The 19972-nt window shown below is 40.4% G+C and overlaps 1 protein-coding gene across 4 annotated transcripts in view; it reads right to left on the reverse strand.

The window, feature by feature from the left end:
* The window catches only part of UBR2 (ubiquitin protein ligase E3 component n-recognin 2), a 123315-nt gene extending 110552 nt beyond the window's left edge, over nt 1-12763 (reverse strand). For 2 of the 4 annotated variants that reach the window (XM_026455486.1, XM_026455485.1), the window contains exon 1: nt 12094-12763. In XM_026455486.1, the coding sequence (XP_026311271.1) occupies nt 12094-12245 (152 nt within the window). In that variant the 5' untranslated portion in view covers nt 12246-12763. The remainder of the gene's footprint in view (nt 1-12093) is intronic. The other 2 variants (XM_026455484.1, XM_026455483.1) reach the window with 2 other exon arrangements.
* Nucleotides 12764-19972: the final 7209 nt, after the last annotated feature.

Consider the following 19972-nt stretch of genomic DNA (forward strand, 5'->3'; position numbering starts at 1 on the left):
CAAGACCAGACAAACACATTACAAGAGAATACTAGATTGGTATATTCTATGGAACACAGAGACAAATATCCTTCACACAACATTAATGAGTTGAATCCAGCAATACACAAAAGTTATAACTGATGATAACAGAGCTGGATTCATCTAGTAATTAAAAAATGTGAAAAATCAAACAATGCAATCAACCAAACTAATGGAATAAAAAAGAAAAACTAAGATCATCTCAATAGATGCAGTAAAGGTACCTGACAACATGCAATAGTCATTTATGATATTTTTTTTAAAAAAAAAAACCTAAGTAAACTTAGAAGGGAACTTCCTCAATGAGATAAAAGTTATATGAGAACATTATACTTAACATCATACTTCATAGTGAAATCTCCCTAAGATTGGGAACAAGGAAAGAATATCCACTTTTACCAGAGCAATGAAGCACAAGAAAGAAAGGCAAAAGGATCAGAAAAGAAAAAGTAAAACTGTCTCCATTCATAGAAAACATACATAGAAAAATCCTAAGAAACAACAAACAAAACAAAAACACCAGAACTAGTAAGTGAATTTAACAAGGTCATAGGGTAAAAGTTAATATCAGAAACCAGTTGTATTTCTTTATAACGGCAGAAAATAAATGGATGCTAAAATTCAGGAAAAATATCATAAATTACTTAGGAATAAATATAACAAAAGGCATGTACAACTTCTATATACAAACTATAAGACTTTCCTAAAAGGGATTAAAGAAGACCTTAATAAATGGAGAGAGATAAAATGTTTATGGATTTGGCAAACTCAGTATTGTTAAAATGCCAATTTACTCCAAACTAATCTATAGATTCAGTGCAATCCTAATCTTAATCTCAGCAGTCTTTCTTAAAAATAGAAAGTGACAGATTAATTTTAAAATTTATAAAATGCAAAGGACATGAAATAGACAAAACAAACTCTAAACGAACAAAAATGGAAGACTTACACTAATCGGTTCAAGACTTATTATAAAGCTGCAATAATCAAAGTAATGTCTTTGACATTAGATATATCAATGGATGAATTAGATTACTGTTCAGAAATAGACCCTTAACCTTAAATATGGTTAAGTGATTTTTTTATAATATATCAAAGCAATTCAACCAGGCACGGGTGGCTCATGCCTGTAATCTCAGCACTTTGGGAGGCCAAGGTGGGCAGATCACCTGAGGTCGGGAGTTCAAGAACAGCCTGACTAACATGGAGAAACCCCGTCTCCACTAAAAATACAAAATTAGCCAGGCATGGTGGCGCACACCCATAACCCAGCTACTCGGGAGGCTGAGGCAGAAGAACTGCTTGAACTCCAGCCTGGGCAACAAGAGCAAAATCAGAAAAAACAAAAACAAACAAACAAACAAAAAGGCAATTCAATGGGGAGAGGAAGAAATGATGCTGGAACAACTAAATATCCGTATGTAGAGAAATGAAACTTAACCTCTACCTCAAGCCATATAAAAAATTGACTTTGAGACAGATCATAGGCCCAGACAAAGTCTAAAATCACAAAGTTTACATGAAAAAATGAGAGAGAGGCCGGGCGCGGTGGCTCATGCCTGCCAATCCCAGCACTTTGGGAGGCGAAGGTGGGCAGATCATTTGAGGTCAGGAGTTCAAGACCAGCCTGACCAACATGGTGAAAATCTGTCTCTACTAAAAACACAAAAAAATTAGCTGGGTGTGGTGGCGCGTGCCTGTAGTCCCAGCTACTCAGGAGGCTGAGGCAGGAGAATGACTTGAACCTGGTAGGTGGAGGCTGCAGTGAGCCGAGATTGTGCCACTGCACTCCAGCCTAGGTGATAGAGCAAGACTCGCCTCAGAGAAAAAAAAGAAAAGAAAAAAAAAAAAAGGCTGGGCGCTGTGGCTCATGCCTATAATCTCAGCACTTTGGAAGGCCTAGGCGGGTGGATCACCTGAGGTTGGGAATTCAAGACCAGCCTGACCAACATGGGGAAACGCCACCTCTACAAAAAATAGGAAATTAGTTAAGGCGTGGTGGCGCATGCCTGTAATCCCAGCTACTTGGGAGGCTGAGGGAGGAGAATCGCTTGAACCCGGGAGGCAGAGGTTGGAGTGAGCCGAGATTGCACCATTGCACTCCAGCCTGGGCAACAGGAGCAAAACTCTGTCTTAAAAAAAAAAATAAAAATCACGGAGACTATTTTTGCCATTTGAGAGAAGACAGAGATTTATTGGACACAGGAACAATAATCATGGAAAACAAAGTGGCAAACTGAACATCAAAATTAAAAACTTCTGTCATCAAAAGCCACCATATAGACAAGCCACAGACTAGGAGAAAATAGTTACAAAATGAGTCTGACGAAGGACTTGTATTCAGAATACATAAAGAACTCCAAAAGTGAATAAAGATAATGAAAAGATAAACAACCTAAAAATGGACAAAAGACCTTAACAATAACTTCACAAGAGAAGCTGGATGAATGGGCAATAAGCACATCGAAAACTGTCCTTAAGGAAAATTCGGGTATCATTATAGACACCAAAAGAGCACTGAACTTTTTTTTTAATTTTAAAAAGGAAAAAAGAACTATAATGAGATAACATTAAATAGAATGGCAAATTAAATAGTCTATGTAGGCCGGGCGCAGTGGCTCAAGCCTGTAATACCAGCACTTTGGGAGGCTGAGACGGGCGGATCGTGAGGTCAGGAGATCGAGACCATCCTGGCTAACACGGTGAAACCCCGTCTCTACTAAAAAATACAAAAAACTAGCCGGGTGAGGTGGCGGGCGCCTGTAGTCCCAGCTACTCGGGAGGCTGAGGCAGGAGAATGGCATAAACCCGGGAGGCGGAGCTTGTAGTGAGCTGAGATCCGGCCACTGCACTCCAGCCTGGGCCATAGAGCGAAAAAAAAAAAAAAGCAAAAAAACAAAAAAACAAAAAAACAGTCTATGTAGTATATGCTGGCAGATAATTAGAATAGTACGATGCTTTAAACTTAAATTTAAATGAGGTTATTATTTTAAGGACTTCGTATGTTTTCTGTAAGGAATAATACAATAATTGCAATTAAGAAATATTTCTTACTGTATTAAACACATTCTTCCTGTTTTGTTTAAAAAAAAAAAAAGTCTGACAACATCACCTATTGGTAAGGATATGAAACAACAGGAACTTTTGTACATTACTAGAGGAGAAAATAAAATCATTTTGGAAAAAAGGTTTAGCAGTTTTTATTAAGTTCAACATATACCTGCCCATTTACCCAGAAATTCCACTCTTAGGAATTTATCCAAGAAAAATTAAAACATATGTCCATAAAAACACTTGACTAAAAACAGTAATATCCTGAAACCAAGGTATTAAGTAAGAGTATTCATTGCATTATTACTGTCTAGAAGGCCTATCTTATGGTGTCTTAATATAAATAACATTTTTTACATTCCTAAAATGTATCATTAAGTTGCAGATTTTTAACTGTGCAAGATTTATGTTATTTGGTATATAAAACACATTAAAATGTGGTTAAGTACAGAATAACAATGCCTAATATTTTAATATGTTGCATATTTAAAAAAGAGAAGGTCATAGAAGTTTTATTCATAATAGCCAAAACTTAGAAAAAACTCTAATGTTCATCAACAGAACAACAGATTGTGGGCAACTGTGGCACATTTATACAATGAAATATACTCAGCAATAAAATGGAACCAACTTCTAATAATCATTACATCATGGACAAATCTGACAGACATTATGCTAAGAAGAAGTCAGGCACAAAAGGACTACAATTTCATTTTTATAAGTTCTAGAACCAGGCTGGGCGCAGTAGCTCATAGCCGTAATCACAAAACTTTGGGAGGCTTAGGGGAGAGCCTCACTTGACCCCAGGAGTTCAAGATCAGCCTGGGTAGCAAAGTGAGACCTTGTCTCTACAAAAATTTAGCCAGGTTGGCTGGGCGCAGTGGCTCGTGCCTGTAATCTCAACACTTTGGGAGGCCGAGGTGGTCAGATCATTTGACGCCTGGAGTTTGAGACTAGCTTGGCCAACGTGGCAAAACTCGGTCTCTACTAAAAATACAAAAATTAGCTGGGCATGGTGGTGCATGCCTGTAATCCCAGCTATTCAGAAGGCTGAAGTGGGAGAATTGCTTAAACCCAGGAGGCGGAGGTTGCAGTGAGCTGAGATCATGCCACTGCACTCCAGCCTGGGCAACAGAGCAAGACTCCGTCTCAAAAAAAAAAAAAAAAAAAAGAAAATTTGCCAGCATAGTGACAGACATATGTGATCCCAGTTACTTGGGAGGCTGGGGCAGGAGGATAGGTTGAATCTGGGAAGTTGAGGCTGCAGTGAGCCATGATCATGCCATCGCACTCCAGCCTGGGCAACAGAGCAAAACCCTGTCAAAAAAAAAAAAAAAAAAAAAAAAAACTAGACCCACCCAAAGTAATCTAAGGTGAAAATATCAACATAATGATTACCTAGGGGGCTGGAGCCAATAACAGGGAAATTTCTAGTGAGACAGGAAAGTTCTCTATCTTGACAGTATATAAATTATATAAGGTTAACTACTGTCAAAAATGTACAATTAAGGCCGGGTGCAGTGGCTCATGCCTGTAATCCCAGCACTTTGGGAGGCTGAGGCGGGCAGATCACGAGGTCAGGAGATCAAGACCATCCTGGCCCACATGGTGAAACTCTGTCTCTACTACAAACACAAAACAAATTAGCCGGGCGTGGTGGCATGCACCTGTAGTCCAAGCTACTCAGGTGGCTGAGGCAGGAGAATCGCTTGAACCCAGCAGGCGGAGGCAGCAGTGAGCCGAGATTGCGCCCCTGCACTCCAGCCTGGGCAACAGCATGAGACTCTGTCTCAAAAAAAACAAAACAAAAAAAAGTACAATTAAGATTTGTCTTTTGACATATGTAAATTTTCCCTTAAGAAAAAACACTCAAAACTCACACAGGCACCAAGAGATAAAATTTTAGTAATATAAATTTGAGTTTCCTACCTGAATGGATTACCCCAAAGCCTTCATGGTTCTATTATTTCTTACCATCTAGGCAAAGGCAGCTAGCTATATGCCAAGCTGATGATATCCCCATGTACTTCTACATTTCATTCTGCACCAAACTGAATAATCACAAATCTCCAAAATAAGAACATAAGGCTAATTTTAGACAACTACAGAAATCTAAATTATCTAGAATATATTTACTGCTCACCACCTGTCATTTTCCCAGGTCAGAGACAGCAGTGTAGACAAGGGAAATTCCATTATACTGAAGTCTCCATGATAACATGCAGAATTAAAATTCTACCTCTGGGTATTTACTGAAACATGTACAAAGAGATGTACACAAACACGTGCAGAGTATTCCTTGTAGCATTGTTTGCTACAGAAAAAAACACCTAGAAATCTCCATTTCTAATTTAACTATTAGGTCAATCAAATAAACTATGGCCTGTCCTAACTATGAAAACACAGCAGTTATAAAGAATGAGGTAGGCCGGGCGCGGTGGCTCAAGCCTGTAATCCCAGCACTTTGGGAGGCCGAGACGGGCGGATCACGAGGTCAGGAGATCGAGACCATCCTGGCTAACACGGTGAAACCCCGTCTCTACTAAAAAAAAATACAAAAACTAGCCGGGCGAGGTGGTGGGCGCCTGTAGTCCCAGCTACTTGGAGGCTGAGGCAGGAGAATGGCGTAAACCTGGGAGGCGGAGCTTGCAGTGAGCTGAGATCCGGCCACTGCACTCCAGCCCGGGCGACAGAGCAAGACTCCGCCTCAAAAAAAAAAAAAAAAAAAGAATGAGGTAGACTTACATATATTGACATGAACAGATCTCCAAAACAAACTGTTAAGTGAAAAAATGTAAGCCACAATTATAATATACATAGTGTAATTTCATTCATATGTGTATAATATACATAGTATAATTTCAGCATGTACCACACATGCTGGCCAGGTACAGTGGTTCACACCCATAATCCCAGCACTTTGGGAGGTCAAGATGGGAGAATCCCTTGAGTCCAGGAGTTTGAGACCAGCCTGGGCAATATAGGGAAACTCTGTCTCTACAAAAATACAAAAGTTAGCCAAGCATGGTGGCACTTGCCTATAGTTATAGCTACTTGGAAGGAACATTTGGGTCCAGGAGTTGGAGGCTGCAGTGAGTCATGATCACACCACTGTACTCCAGACTGGGTGACAGAGTGGGACTGTCTCAAAAAAAGAAATAACCAACGGTTTTAATACTAACACAACACTGATTCCAATCTCTGGACTATTTACGTTATAAAGAAATAGCTTGATATAGTTTGGGTATGTGTCCCCTCTAAATCTCACGTTGAATTGTAATCCCCAATGTTGGAGGTGGGGCCTGGTGGGAGGTGACTGAATCATGGGAGGGATTTCTCATGAACAGTTTAGCACGGTCCTCTTGGTGCTGTTCTCCCAAGAGTGAGTTTTCATGAGATCTGGTTGTTTAAAAGTGTGGCACCTCCTCCTCATCTCTTGTTCCTGCTCTCACCATGTGATGTGCCTGCTTCCCTTTCCCCTTCAGCCATGACTGTAAGCTTCCTGAGGTCCTCACCTGAAGCTGAGCAAATGTTTATGCCACGCTTGTACAGCTCTGCAGAACTGTGAGCCAATTAAACCTCTTTTCTTTATTATCCAGCCTCAGGTATTTCTTTATAGCAATGCAAGAACAGTCTAACACTCAGTTTTAAAATAGAATCCTGCAAGAGATCAAGACTTCAAGTTTTTGTGTGTGTGTGGTTTTTGTTTTTTTTTTCTTTTTTTTTGTGAGATGGAGTTTTGCTCGTTGCCCAGGCTGTAGTGCAACGGCACGATCTCGGCTCACTGCAACTTCCGCTTCCTGGGTTCAAGCAACTCCCCTGCCTCAGCCTCCTGAGTAGCTAGGACTATAGGCATGAGTTACCATGCCCAGCTAATTTTTGTATTTTTAGTACAGAAAAGACTTCAAGTTTTCTAAAAAGCAAGAAACTGAAAGAACAACCCCTCTTCATGGAAATACGTAGGTCTTCCATATGAGAGCTTTATTATTTCCAGACAGAAAAGGAACTGGAACTATTTGCGCCCCTCTGCCTGAGATATACTCATGGCTCAGTAATTTATATGAAGGAGAGCATTCAATTAAAAAAACCTCACACATATCTATAGTTACCTATGTGCTTTCATACACATTACTTCATTTTATCCTAATGACTCAGGGAGGAAAAATAACCCTAAAGAATGTAAAAAAATCACTGCTAAAGACACTTCTAATGCTCATCCACATCTCAGTTTCATCTATCCCTGTGACTTAGGAGAATTATACTTTCCCGACCTGTTCTGTAGCTGGACAGAGGCATTAGGACTAGTTTTGCCTAATGAGATTTGGGTAAGGTCATAATTTCTGAGACAAAGCATTTATTTGCTGAGCATGATCCGCCAGTTCTATTCTGCTCTTGCTGTGGTGAACCTTGAAAGCATTACACTAAGCTTGTGGAAACATAAGATGGTGTGAAAAAACTACTTGGGGCAGAACCCCCTGCTTATCACCCCACTCATCTGAATTGGTCACACAGTCTGAGTAATAAATATATCTTGGTACTTAAAGTCTTTATGATTGTAGCGTTATCATTTTTAGCATAATCTCAACCGTCATGACCAACAGAATCAGAGCTAAAACATCCCAACAGAAAGAAATGATAAATGTTCAAGGTGATGGATATCCTAGTTACCTTGATTTGATCATTACACCTTATATGCATGTATCAAAATATTACATATACCCCATAAATACATACAATTATTATATACCAATACGAACCAGCATTAAAGCAAAAAAAAAAAAAAAAAGCCTAAGCAAAATTATTTAATAGTTAATAAAGCATCATAAAATACTACCTAGAAACAAAAATACTCCTGATGAGCCACCCCCGCCCCCAATGCCGATTTCTGGTTATCTGTAACATTCATGCAATAGGTTTTTAAATGTTAAAAAAGAATGTTCTCAATTTAACTACACTAAAAAAAACGGGACAAAATCTCACTTCTCCGTATCTTAAAAGAAGTATTAAGCTAAAAACCTAACTCATGAAAGTATGATTTCATATTCTACTCATATTTTATTTTTCTTTATGGTTATAAAAAATATCAAAATATACAATTATAAAAATCAACACTAAGATTTTTGCCCACTAAGATTTTTTATACTCTAAAACCATTTCTATTTAATAATGAATAACAAGAGATAAGTTTGACCACTCTTTTCCTAATGGAGTACATAAAAAGTAGCTTACTGCCTACGAACACCCAGATGGCTTTTTTCTGACATCATGGAGACTTCAGAAAAATAATTTGTGACCAATACAATTTTAGAAACTATGAACAAATAACTCCCATGGCAAAACTAACCTATGCCCTTCACAAATCCTTTTCCCAAGTACTATATATAAAAGATCCTTTAATAACATTTTTTGCGCGTTAAAGAAACCTTCCACATTATGGATATCAGTCACCTTTATCCTGAAGGGTCTAGTTTAGAAATCTTCCCAGAATTCCAATAACCATATTTCATCTTTCCAAATAACAGACTCCGTGTCATTTTACCAGGGCGCTGGGTTTCATGGAAACACCTACTTTTAAAATGAGATATTCATCCCCAGCACCCAGCATGGCCATTTACTGTGAGTTTACTGTGTGCCAAGTATTGTGTAAAGTACTACACACAAAGGATCTCACTTGCCTTCTCAACAATAATGTAATGAAGAACCTGGCTGGTCTTTGATCTGGTTCCTGGGAGGTAATCTCTAAATCCCTGGCATTACTAATGTGATCAGGGTGTCTGTTATTTGTGGGACCCCCTACAAATAATAAAAACTATACATCCTAGAACAAGACTTACTTTGGTTCTGCCCTATCAAAACAGGAGGGAGGCCAGGCGCGGTGGCTCATGCCTTTAATCCCAGCACTCTGAGAGGCTGCAGCAGGTGGATCACTTGAGGTCAGGAATTCGAGACCAGCCTGGCCAATGTGGTGAAACCCCATCCATACTAAAAATAGGCAGATTAGCCAGTGTGCGCCTGTAGTCCCACTTACTCAGGAGGCTAAGGCAGGAGAATTGCTTGAACCCGGGAGGCAGAGGTTTCAGTAACCCAAGATTATGCCACTACAACCCAGCCTGGGCTATGGGGTGACACTCCATCTCAAAAAAAAAAAAAAAGAAGAGGAGGGAAAGGCCACTGTGGCCCAGTACTGAACACAAAATCCAAATGGGGTAAAGGGGGACAATTATGTAGAGAATTGGGCAGCAGCAGAATGGCTGTATACAGGAGAATAATTAAATAAGCAAATACTTTAAGGAAAATGAGAATCAGGTTTTCTCTTGTCAGAGAAGGAAATTAAAAATATGCAAAGGAAGAAAACTAGAAGGAACCTTAGATGAAAACTGGAGAGATCACCACAGATGTATGGTTTTCAGTATCTATTTCAATACACTTATACAGACAGGTATACAATACAGCTCCATTGAGACAGCCTGAGAGTTATGACACCAACAGCGACAAGCACACATACCATCTTATTTGTCAACACCATTTTCCACTAAAAAGAAACAGGATCCGGGGCTGGGCGCAGTGGCTCAAGCCTGTAATCCCAGCACTTTGGGAGGCTGACACAGGTGGATCACGAGGTCAGGAGATCGAGACCATCCTGGCTAACACGGTGAAACCCCGTCTCTACTAAAAATACAAAAAAAACTAGCTGGGCGAGGTGGTGGGCGCCTGTAGTCCCAGCTACTTGGGAGGCTGAGGCAGGAGAATGGCGTAAACCCAGGAGGCGGAGCTTGCAGTGAGCTGAGATCCGGCCACTGCACTCCAGTCCGGGCGACAGAGCGAGACTCCGCCTCAAAAAAAAAAAAAAAAAAAAAAGAAACAGGATCCTTGGCAAAATGATTGATTTCAGCATTGGGGCAGGGGAAAACTCAAGATGTGCCTGGGACATCTTGTTGTACCAGGAAGAAAAGGAAAAACAGAAGGGAAAAGGGAAGGGGAAGAAAGGAAAAGGAAAGGAAAAGAAAAAGAGCTCGAAGGATGATAGAGACATGAAAAAGAACAAAGATAGCTCAAAGGGGCTCCTACTGGCCAAATCTAGGACAATTTGAGCATAATAATGAGACCCCACAAATACTGATATAAATAAATAAATTGAAAGTTTGATAATGAAGAGGATACTTAATAGTCTCAAAGTACTTCCCAATAACATACTTACTGATCACATAGGGGAAAAGAGTAGCATTACAGTGGAGAAGTCTTGCAGACATCCCTTTAATCAAGTGATCAATATCACCAGTTATAGAACTAATCAAAATCATATATACCACCTGACAGGTTTAAAACACAGGCATCTGTGGTACTCTTGTCACAGATGCAACTTGAATCTAATTATGAAAACCAGACAAACCCAAATGGAGGGGACATTGACAAAATAACTGGTCTGTAATCTTCAAAAGTGTCAAGATCACGAAAGTCACAGATAAACTGAGGAAACGTTCCAGACTGAAGATTAAAAGATAAGATAGACAAATGAATAATTTGGAACTAGATCCTACGAATACAAAGAACATTACTGAACAATGGGGTCTCAATTTCTTATCTGTAAATCATGAGGTTCAACTAGGTCTACTGCTCCAAACATCAACAGAATATTCAAAGTGGTTTCTGTAATAGCAAACAAAAAACTAGGTCTAACAGTTTTTCAATATATATACTGTTCTCTACTGATATTCTAAATACGCTGATAAAGAAAAACTACCATAGATACCCTGAGGCCTTCACCAAAATTAGCTTATTAAATTTAAATTTTACAGGAAAAAGTTAAATAATGTCTCCATCAACAACACATCTACACAAAAGAATATTATCTAGCTATATAAGCTGATATGGAAAGACGTTAAGCTATTGTTAAATACAGAAGAGAAAATTGAGCTCAGTATATGTAACATATTCCCATCTGTATTTGTGTGTGTATGTATGCAGGTTCAAAATTGCTATATATCTTGGCCTATATACACACAGAAAATTTCTGAAAGAGGCCGGGTGCAGTGGCTCATGCCTATAATCCAGCACTTCGGGAGGACAAGGGAGGTGGATCATCTGAGGTCAGGAGTTTGAGACCAGCCTAGCCAACATGGTGAAACCCCGTCTCTACTAAAAATACAAAAATTAGCTGGGCGTGATGGTGGGCGCTTGTAATCCCAGCTAGTTGGGAGGCTGAGGCAGGAGGATCACTTGAACCTGGCAGGTGGAGGTTGCAGTGAGCCAAGATAGCACCATTGCACTCCAGCCTGGGCGACCTGGTGAGACTCCATCTCAAAAAAAAAGGAAAATTTCTGAAAGGATATACGGGAAAATGTTAACAATTATTAATTCTGGAAAATAGGATAGCCAAAAAGAGGACAAGGCACTTTATTCTCCATCTTCTACCCTTGTATACTCAATTTTCACCAAGAAATTTAAAAAAGAATAGTCTTCCTAATAGCAGTAAGTATGTATAGCACCCAGATCTTGGTTTCTAACTACCATTCCCAAATGAAAGAAAAATCCTTAAAGAAATGGCTGATTCTACATATGGGTCAGAGCAAGTACAAAGTGAGCTGGGAATATCTTGTCGTGCCAGAAAGGAAAGAAGCACCCACAAACTAATGAAGGCATGTGAAAAAGACAAAGAAGCTGGAGTGACGGGGCTCTCACTAGCCAAACCTAGGGCAATTTGAACATCAGAATTACTGTAACTAAAAATATCAAGTAAAGCAAGAAAGTGATTATTGCAAGAGTGACGATGTCAGTTAATTACGGGGCAAGGAAGAAAGCACACAGTAGGCTTCTGGAATGATGGTGACAATATTTTTTGATCAAGAATAATTACAAGAATATTCGTTTTAATTATGTATTAAACAGCATGTATTTGTAATACGGATTTTTAAGCAGATACGGTATTTCATAATTTTTAAACAAAAATTTTAAGGTTTCAGGGGAAAAAAAAGAGGTCAAATAAAACAAGAGCCTCCTAGAAAGAAAATTAAAATATTTTACCTGCAAGAGTATGTAGGCTCTCCTACTTTAAAAACACGACCACAAAGATGAGAAGGTTTGTTTGCTTGCTCAAGTTTTGGAAATCCAAATGCAGGATCTTCACCACAAAGGTACCATTCCATTGGTCCCAACAAAACATGCTGTGCCAGCATGTCTTCCTTCTGTGGAAAAGGGTTGGGACCCCTGCAGTAGATTTTGGGTACATAGTGGGCTAAATGCTGGTATACTTCTCTAGTGAGGTCAGTTGCTTGGAGCCATTTCTTTAAAAGAAGAAAAAAGAAGAAATGGTTTGAAACACCAACACACTAATTTGAACAAATTCACCCTACTTTCTTTTAGGTACAAAAATAATGGCAAAAGCATGTTAAAATGTTTTGTTTACAACACTCACCACCGTACGTTAGAAATTTAGCCTATTAAAATGCCAAGTATTTTTAAATCCTACTTTTAAGTGTAAGCAAAATTAAAATGAAACAAGCCCCCCTCCTTCCCTGCAAAATGACTCTTGAAGCAACCTTCTCTAGGCAGTACCAGAAAATAATTACAAGAAATCATTATATAAGACGTGAACCATTGAGCTCATCTGACATCCTTCCTAATGCTTTGCTCAAATGTCATTCTCATTGTGATACGAATTCTGCCAGTTTGTCCACAGGAAGAGTGTACAGTGAACATGAACTGCCAATATGTATCATGAACATGAATAGCCAATACACTACATTTCTTCTTTTTTTTTTTTTTTTTTGAGACGGAGTCTCGCTCTGCCGCCGGGGCTGGAGTGCAGTGGCCGGATCTCAGCTCACCGCAAGCTCCGCCTCCCAGGTTCCCGCCATTCTCCTGCCTCAGCCTCCTGAGTAGCTGGGACTACAGGCGCCCGCCACCTCGCCCGGCTAGATTTTTGTATTTTTTGGTAGAGACGGGGTTTCACCGTGTTAGCCAGGATGGTCTTGATCTCCTGTCCTCGTGATCCGCCCGTCTCGGCCTCCCAAAGTGCTGGGATTACAGGCTTGAGCCACCGCGCCCGGCCGTACACTACATTTCTTAATGATTGATAAGTGAGTTTATATACCAGTCTCTTATGAATAAGTCAGTCCACAAGAGACTGTTGTACCAACTATGCTTTCTTTCTCTGATCAACCTCTCTCTATAAGGCCTTTTCCATTTGCTCTCCCCACTAAAAACAAATTTTAAAGCATGACTATACTTAGATCTCATAGGCACCAACTCAATAACTGAATGCATAATCTCCCCCACATCCTCCACCAAAATTTATTATTTTCCCCATTTCCCTATTTTTTTTTTTTTTTTTTTTTTTTTGAGACGGAGTCTCGCTCTGTCACCCAGGCTGGAGTGCAGTGGCCGGATCTCAGCTCACTGCAAGCTCCGCCTCCCGGGTTCACGCCATTCTCCTGCCTCAGCCTCCGAGTAGCTGGGACTACAGGCGCCCGCCACCTCGCCCGGCTACTTCTTTGTATTTTTTTAGTAGAGATGGAGTTTCACCGGGTTAGCCAGGATGGTCTCGATCTCCTGACCTCGTGATTCGCCCGTCTCGGCCTCCCAAAGTGCTGGGATTACAGGCTTGAGCCACCGCGCCCGGCCCCCATTTCCCTATTTTAGCTTTGCTTCCTTTTCAGATTTTTCGGTGTGGATACCCAGGTTTTGTATTTAAAAAACATACGAAAAGAAGCCAGGTGTAGTGGCTTATGCCAGTAATCCCAGTACTTTGGGAGGCCAAGCCAAGCGCATCACCTGAGGTCAGGAGTTCAAGCCCAGTCTGGCCAACATGGTGAAATCCCACCTCTACTAAAAATACAAAAATTAGCCGGGCATGGTGGCGCATGCCTGTAATCCCAGCTACTCGAGAGGCTGAGGCAGGAGAAATCGCTTAAACCCAGGAGGCAGAGGTTGTAGTGAACCGAGATCCAGCCTGGGCGACAGAGCAAGAGTCTGTCTCAAAAGGGGGGTGGGGGGGTGCGGGGAAGACTCACTTCTGCTAGAATGCAGTTAACTGAACCGTGAACAAAACCCACAGATGGAGGGGAGGAGGAAGGGGGAAGTGGGTTGAAAAACTACCTATTGGGTACTATGCTCACTACCCGGGTGCAATATATTCATGTAACAAACTTGCACATGTGTTCCTTAAATCTAAAGTAAAAGTTGAATTTTAAAAAAACCTCCAGTGTTTACCTATGGATTATCACCTAAATTCCAGTTACATTTTTATTAAAAAAAAAAAAAGAGTATGTTCAAGTGATATCTAACATTATAAGAAGTCAATATAAGGTCTTCATTTTAGCTATTTTATTTACTTGTATATTCTTCAGACCACTCCTTCTAAAAATAACATACAGAGAGAGATTTTAAATATGCATGAGGTGACGTATATTAACTTTCTAGTCAATTTCATGTTTTCAGAGAACTTTTACTAAAGATGTAAAAATTTTGTTCATAAGTTAAGGGACTAGATAGAAGCTTATAACCAAAAACAGCGAAAGAGTTTTCACACTTAAGGTGAAACTACACTACTTTCCAAACATTACTAACATTGTTTGTTTACATTATGCAAGTAGGAAAGAGACCAAATTACTTTCAAAACCACAGCATTTCTTCCCTGGTGGTCAAGTGGTTAGGGGAGAAAAAAAAAAAAGAAAAAAAACAAAACAAAACAAAACAGCAGCAGCATTTCTTAGGAGACAATCCTACGGGTTTTAAGTATTCTCTCCCTTCAGAGTGATTCAATCAAAAGTTTATATATACATACACATCCTTTAAGCTCAGTAATTATAAAGAGGGCAAGTTTAAAAAAAAAGAAGAAAAAGCAGAGTCGTCAACAAGCATACTAGAATCTTATTCTTTGAGTTAAAAGACATCTTTTTTGGCCTCATTCAAAGCTAAATGTCTCATTTTTCACCCGTTGTCAGCAAATCAAAACAAGAATGAAGGGAGTCAAATTACCCTAAGCAACTTTTTTTGAGTCTCACACTGTTGCCCAGACTGGAGTGCAGTGGTGCGATCTTAGCTCACTGCAACCTCTGCCTCCTGGGTTCCAGTGATTCTCCTGCCTAAACTTCCTGAGTAGCTGGGATTACAAGCATGCACCACCACACCTGGCTAATTTTTATATTTTTAGTACAGACAAGGTTTCACCATGTCGGCCAGGCTTGTCTCAAACTCCTGACCTCAGGTGATTCGCCCGCCTCGGCCTCCCAAAGGTGCTGGGATTCAATTTACTCTTTATAAACAAAAAATTAAGCAATAAGACCAAAATAATTCACCTCCATGATCCTAGAAAGTTAAGTGCTTCAGACTATTTTAATTTACAACATATTGAAAGATTGTATTTAAAAATCAGTTTTTTTCTTATATTTTATGTTCCCATCCCTGTAAAACTTCACTGTTGCAGAATTTTAATATAAGAATGAAAGGTTTCTTTAGAAGAGATGCTTTCTAAAAAAATTATGTAGTCTAGTGACTGTAACAAGAGAGCAAATTTGTTCACAGATTTCTTCAACAAAAATTCAGACGCTAGTGTCAGCATCTGGTTAAGAAAAAAAAAAATCGGCCGGGCCCAGTGGCTCATGCCTGTAATTCCAGCACTTTGGGAGGCCGAGGCGGGTGGCTCATTTGAGTTCAGAGGTTCGAGACCAGCTTGGGCAATATGGCAAAACCCCGTCTCTACTAAAAATAAAAGAAAATTAGCTGGGCATGGTGGTGCACGCCTGTAGTCTCAGCTACTCAGGAGGTTGAGATGGATCACCTGAGCCCCAGAAGTTGAGGCTTCAGTGAGGCATGATCATGCCACTGCACTTCAGCCTGGGTGACAGAGTGAGATCCTGTCTCAAAAAACAAATAACAACAAAAAAAAACTACTCACTTTATATAAAAATATTATTAGTAAAACAAGCAAGTATTTCACTCTTTATTACATGTTATTATAAATAACAAGATTTAAAAGTCTGGTTCAAGAAAGGCATACATATGCTCCCCATTTTTAAAATCTTTACTACTGCTGGGCACGGTGGCTCACGCCTGTAATCCAAGCACTTTGGGAGGCCAAGGTGGGCAGATCACTTGAGGCCAGGAGTTCGAGACCAGCGTGGCCAACATGGTGAAACCCCATCTCTACTAAAAATACAAAAATTAGCCAAGAGTGGTGGTGTGTGCCTGTAATCCCAGCTACTCGGGAGGTTGAGGCAGAAGAATTGCTTGAACTCAGGAGGCGGAGGTTGCAGTGAGCCTAGATTGCACCACTGCACTCCAGCCTGGATGACAGAGTGAGACTCCGTCTCAAAAACAAAAACTTTACTACCATTATATGAAAAATTCACAATCACCTAAAAGATTTGGGCTCTACTACAGGCACTTTAACCTGATTAAACATATACACTTAATATAAAAAGCAAGAAAAATTTATGACTGTCTTTCAGAAGTAACTCACATATTTCCCCAAAGAATAAAATCTATAGCTTTCCATATTAGTTCTCACTAACACATGCTATCTGCAACTGTTTCTTCAACATGAAAAATTGAGATTTCCAGTTTGGTTGGCATTTTAATTTGTCTTTATTTCAGACACTTGTAGCTGTCACACCCATGTGGCACAAGAGAGTAATAAGCATTCACTACCTTATAAGAAGTCCCTCTTAAGGGAAGTAAAGAAACTGTCAACTCATCCCTCTAAAGTAAACATGTTATGACAATGTTTCCAGGAGCTTTCCCTCTATTGAATGCTAAATTTAAGCCTTGGGATAGAAAGCAAGTACAATAAAATAAAAATGAAATGAAAAATGAAAGAATCCCTAGAGGTTAGCCTTTTATTACAGTCTCTATTATTCTATACCCAATTAAAATTGTATCCTTTAACCACTTATGGTTTTGCTTTCAAACAAGGATAAGCAACATGTAAGTTAATCATGAAACAACTAGTGCTCATAATCATAAAAACACTAGTGCTCAATTGGGAGTTTTGGGGAATATATTGAGAAAAAATTTAAACAAATTATATTAAGAGTTCTACAAATGAAGGGGAGTATTTACAAATAAAAATAGAAATTTAATAGGTCAAAAGACTAAATGAAAATGGGCAAAGAAGACATAAAAATGGCCAATAAGCTCATAAAAAGATGTTCAGCATGACTCATGAGGGAAATGCAAATCAAAACCACAATGAGAAGGCACAACACCCAAAAGAATGGCTGTAATCAAAGCACAGGCAAAAACAAGTGTTGACAACGATGTGGAGAAACTGGAACTCTCATGCACCACTGGTGGGAATGTAAAACCATGCAACAGCTTTGGAAAAATCTGGCAGTTCCTCAAAATAGTTAACATATAACCCACCAATTTCACTTCTAGGTGTGTGTATATATATATATATGCACCCAAGAGAAACAAAACCATAGGTCCCCACAAAAATTCGTAAAAGAATGTTCACAGCAACATGATTCATAATACCCAAAAAGTAGAAACAACCCAAATATTCACCAACTGATGAACAAATAAAATATGGTTTATCTACACAAAGGAATGTCATTTGGCAATAAAAAGAATGAATTACTGACACAGGTTGAGCATCCCTAATTTGAAAATGTGAAATCCAAAATGATCCAAAATCTGAAACTTTGTGTAGCCACATGATGCTCAAAGGTCATGCTCAAAGAAGTACTCATTGAAACACTTGGATTTCAGAACAAGGATCCTCAACTGGTATAACTGCAAATATTTTAAAATCCAAAAAAATCCAAAATCCAAAACACTTCTGGTGGCAAGATTAATGATACTCAACCTGTACATGGTACAACATGGATAAATCTTCAAAACATTATCTTAAGAGAAAGAAGTCAGCCACAAATGACAGTATGTTGAATTCCATTTATATGAAATATCCAGAAAAGGCAAATCTATGGAGACAAAATTTAGTAGTTGATTAGGCCTCAGGAGTTTAGGTGCAAATGGGAAGTGACTGCCAATAGGTACAGGATTTCTTTTTTGGGGTGATAAAAAATGTCCTAAAATTGATCATAGTGATGATTGCGCAACTCTGAATATACTAAAAACTACTAAATTGAACTGTACATTATGTGAGTTACATCTCAGTAAAACAGTTTTAAAAATGTACAGCAAAAAGATAACTAATACAGACCTAAAACTCTACAAAACTTAACAAATTCCTATTTATTAAAAAAAAAAATTGTTTTTGGAGATAGGGTCCCTATCACCCAAGATGGAGTACAGAGGCATGATCATAGCTCACTATAACTTCGGACACCTGGGCTCAAGCGAGCCTCCCTGCTTAGCCTTCTCAGTACCTAAGACAGCAAGTTCATGCCACCACACCCAGATTTTTTTTTTTTTTTTTTTTTTTTTTAGTAGAGACAGGATCTAGCTATGTTGCCCAGGCTGGTCTCAAACTCTTAGACTTAAGCAGTCTTCCCACCTCAGCCTCCCAAATAGCTGGGATTACTGGCATGAGACAGTGCTCCCAACCTATATTTCTTTTATACTCAGGGGAAAAAGACGGGGTCCCACTTTGTCACTCAGGCTGGAGTGCAATGGCGTGATCTCGGCTCACTGCAACCTCAGCCTCCTGGGTTCAAACAACTCTCCTGCCTCAGCTTCCTAAATAGCTGGGATTACAGGGGTGCACCACCATGCCTGGCTAATTTTTGTATTTTTAGTAGAGACAGGGTTTCACCATGTTGGCCAGCATGGTCTCTATCTTTTGACCTCATTATCTGCCCGCCTCAGCCTCCCAAAGTGCTGGGATTACAGGCGTGAGCCACCACAGCCACCATGTTTACTTTTAAAGCCACAATCACCCATTGGAATACACTATAACCATATGTAGTATGGAAAGTAAACCAAGTCAAGAAGTGTTGGGAAAGTCATACTTATGGAATCAATTCTAACAAGAGAAGAATGAGAAGAGAGGGCCACTGCAATATCCTAAACTTACAAATATTAAAGAGTCAGCGGAGAGAGGCGGAGCAAGATGGCCGAATAGGAACAGCTTCAGTCTCCATCTCCCAGCGCGAGCGACACAGAAGACCGGCGATTTCTGCATTTTCAACTTATGTATTGGGGTTATCTCACTCGGGAGTGCCGGACGAGACGGAGTCTTGCTCTGTCGCCCAGGCTGGAGGGCAGTGGCCGGATCTCAGCTCACTGCAAGCTCCGCCTCCCGGGTTTATGCCATTCTCCTGCCTCAGCCTCCCGAGTAGCTGGGACTACAGGCGCCCACCACTTCGCCCGGCTAGTTTTTTGTATTTTTAGTAGAGACGGGGTTTCACCGTGTTAGCCAGGATGGTCTCGATCTCCTGACCTCGTGATCCGCCCGTCTCGGCCTCCCAAAGTGCTGGGATTACAGGCTTGAGCCACCGCGCCCGGCCGATTTCTGCATTTTCAACTGAGGTACTGGGGTCATCTCACTCGGGAGTGCCGGACAATCGGTGCTGGTCAGCTGCTGCAGCCCGACCAGCGAGAGCTGAAGCAGGGCGAGGCATCGCCTCACCTGGGAAGCGCGAGGGGGAAGGGAGTCCCTTTTCCTAGCCAGGGGAACTGAGACACACAACACCTGGAAAATCGGGTAACTCCCACCCCAATACTGCGCTGTAACACCGGCACACCGGAGATTGTATCCCACACCTGGCCGGGAGGGTCCCACGCCCACGGAGCCTCTCTCCTTGCTAACACAGCAGTCTGCGGCAATCTAACCGCAAGGCAGCAGCGAGGCTGGGGGAGGGGCGCCCGCCATCGCTGAGGCTTAAGTAGGTAACTAAAGCCGCTGGGAAGCTGGAACTGGGTGGAGCTCACAGCAGCTCAAGGAAACCTTCCTGTCTCTGTAGACTGCGCCTCTGGGGACAGGGCTCAGCTAAAGGAG

The sequence above is a fragment of the Piliocolobus tephrosceles genome, chromosome 5, assembly GCF_002776525.5.
Source record: "Piliocolobus tephrosceles isolate RC106 chromosome 5, ASM277652v3, whole genome shotgun sequence".
NCBI lineage: Eukaryota > Metazoa > Chordata > Mammalia > Primates > Cercopithecidae > Piliocolobus > Piliocolobus tephrosceles.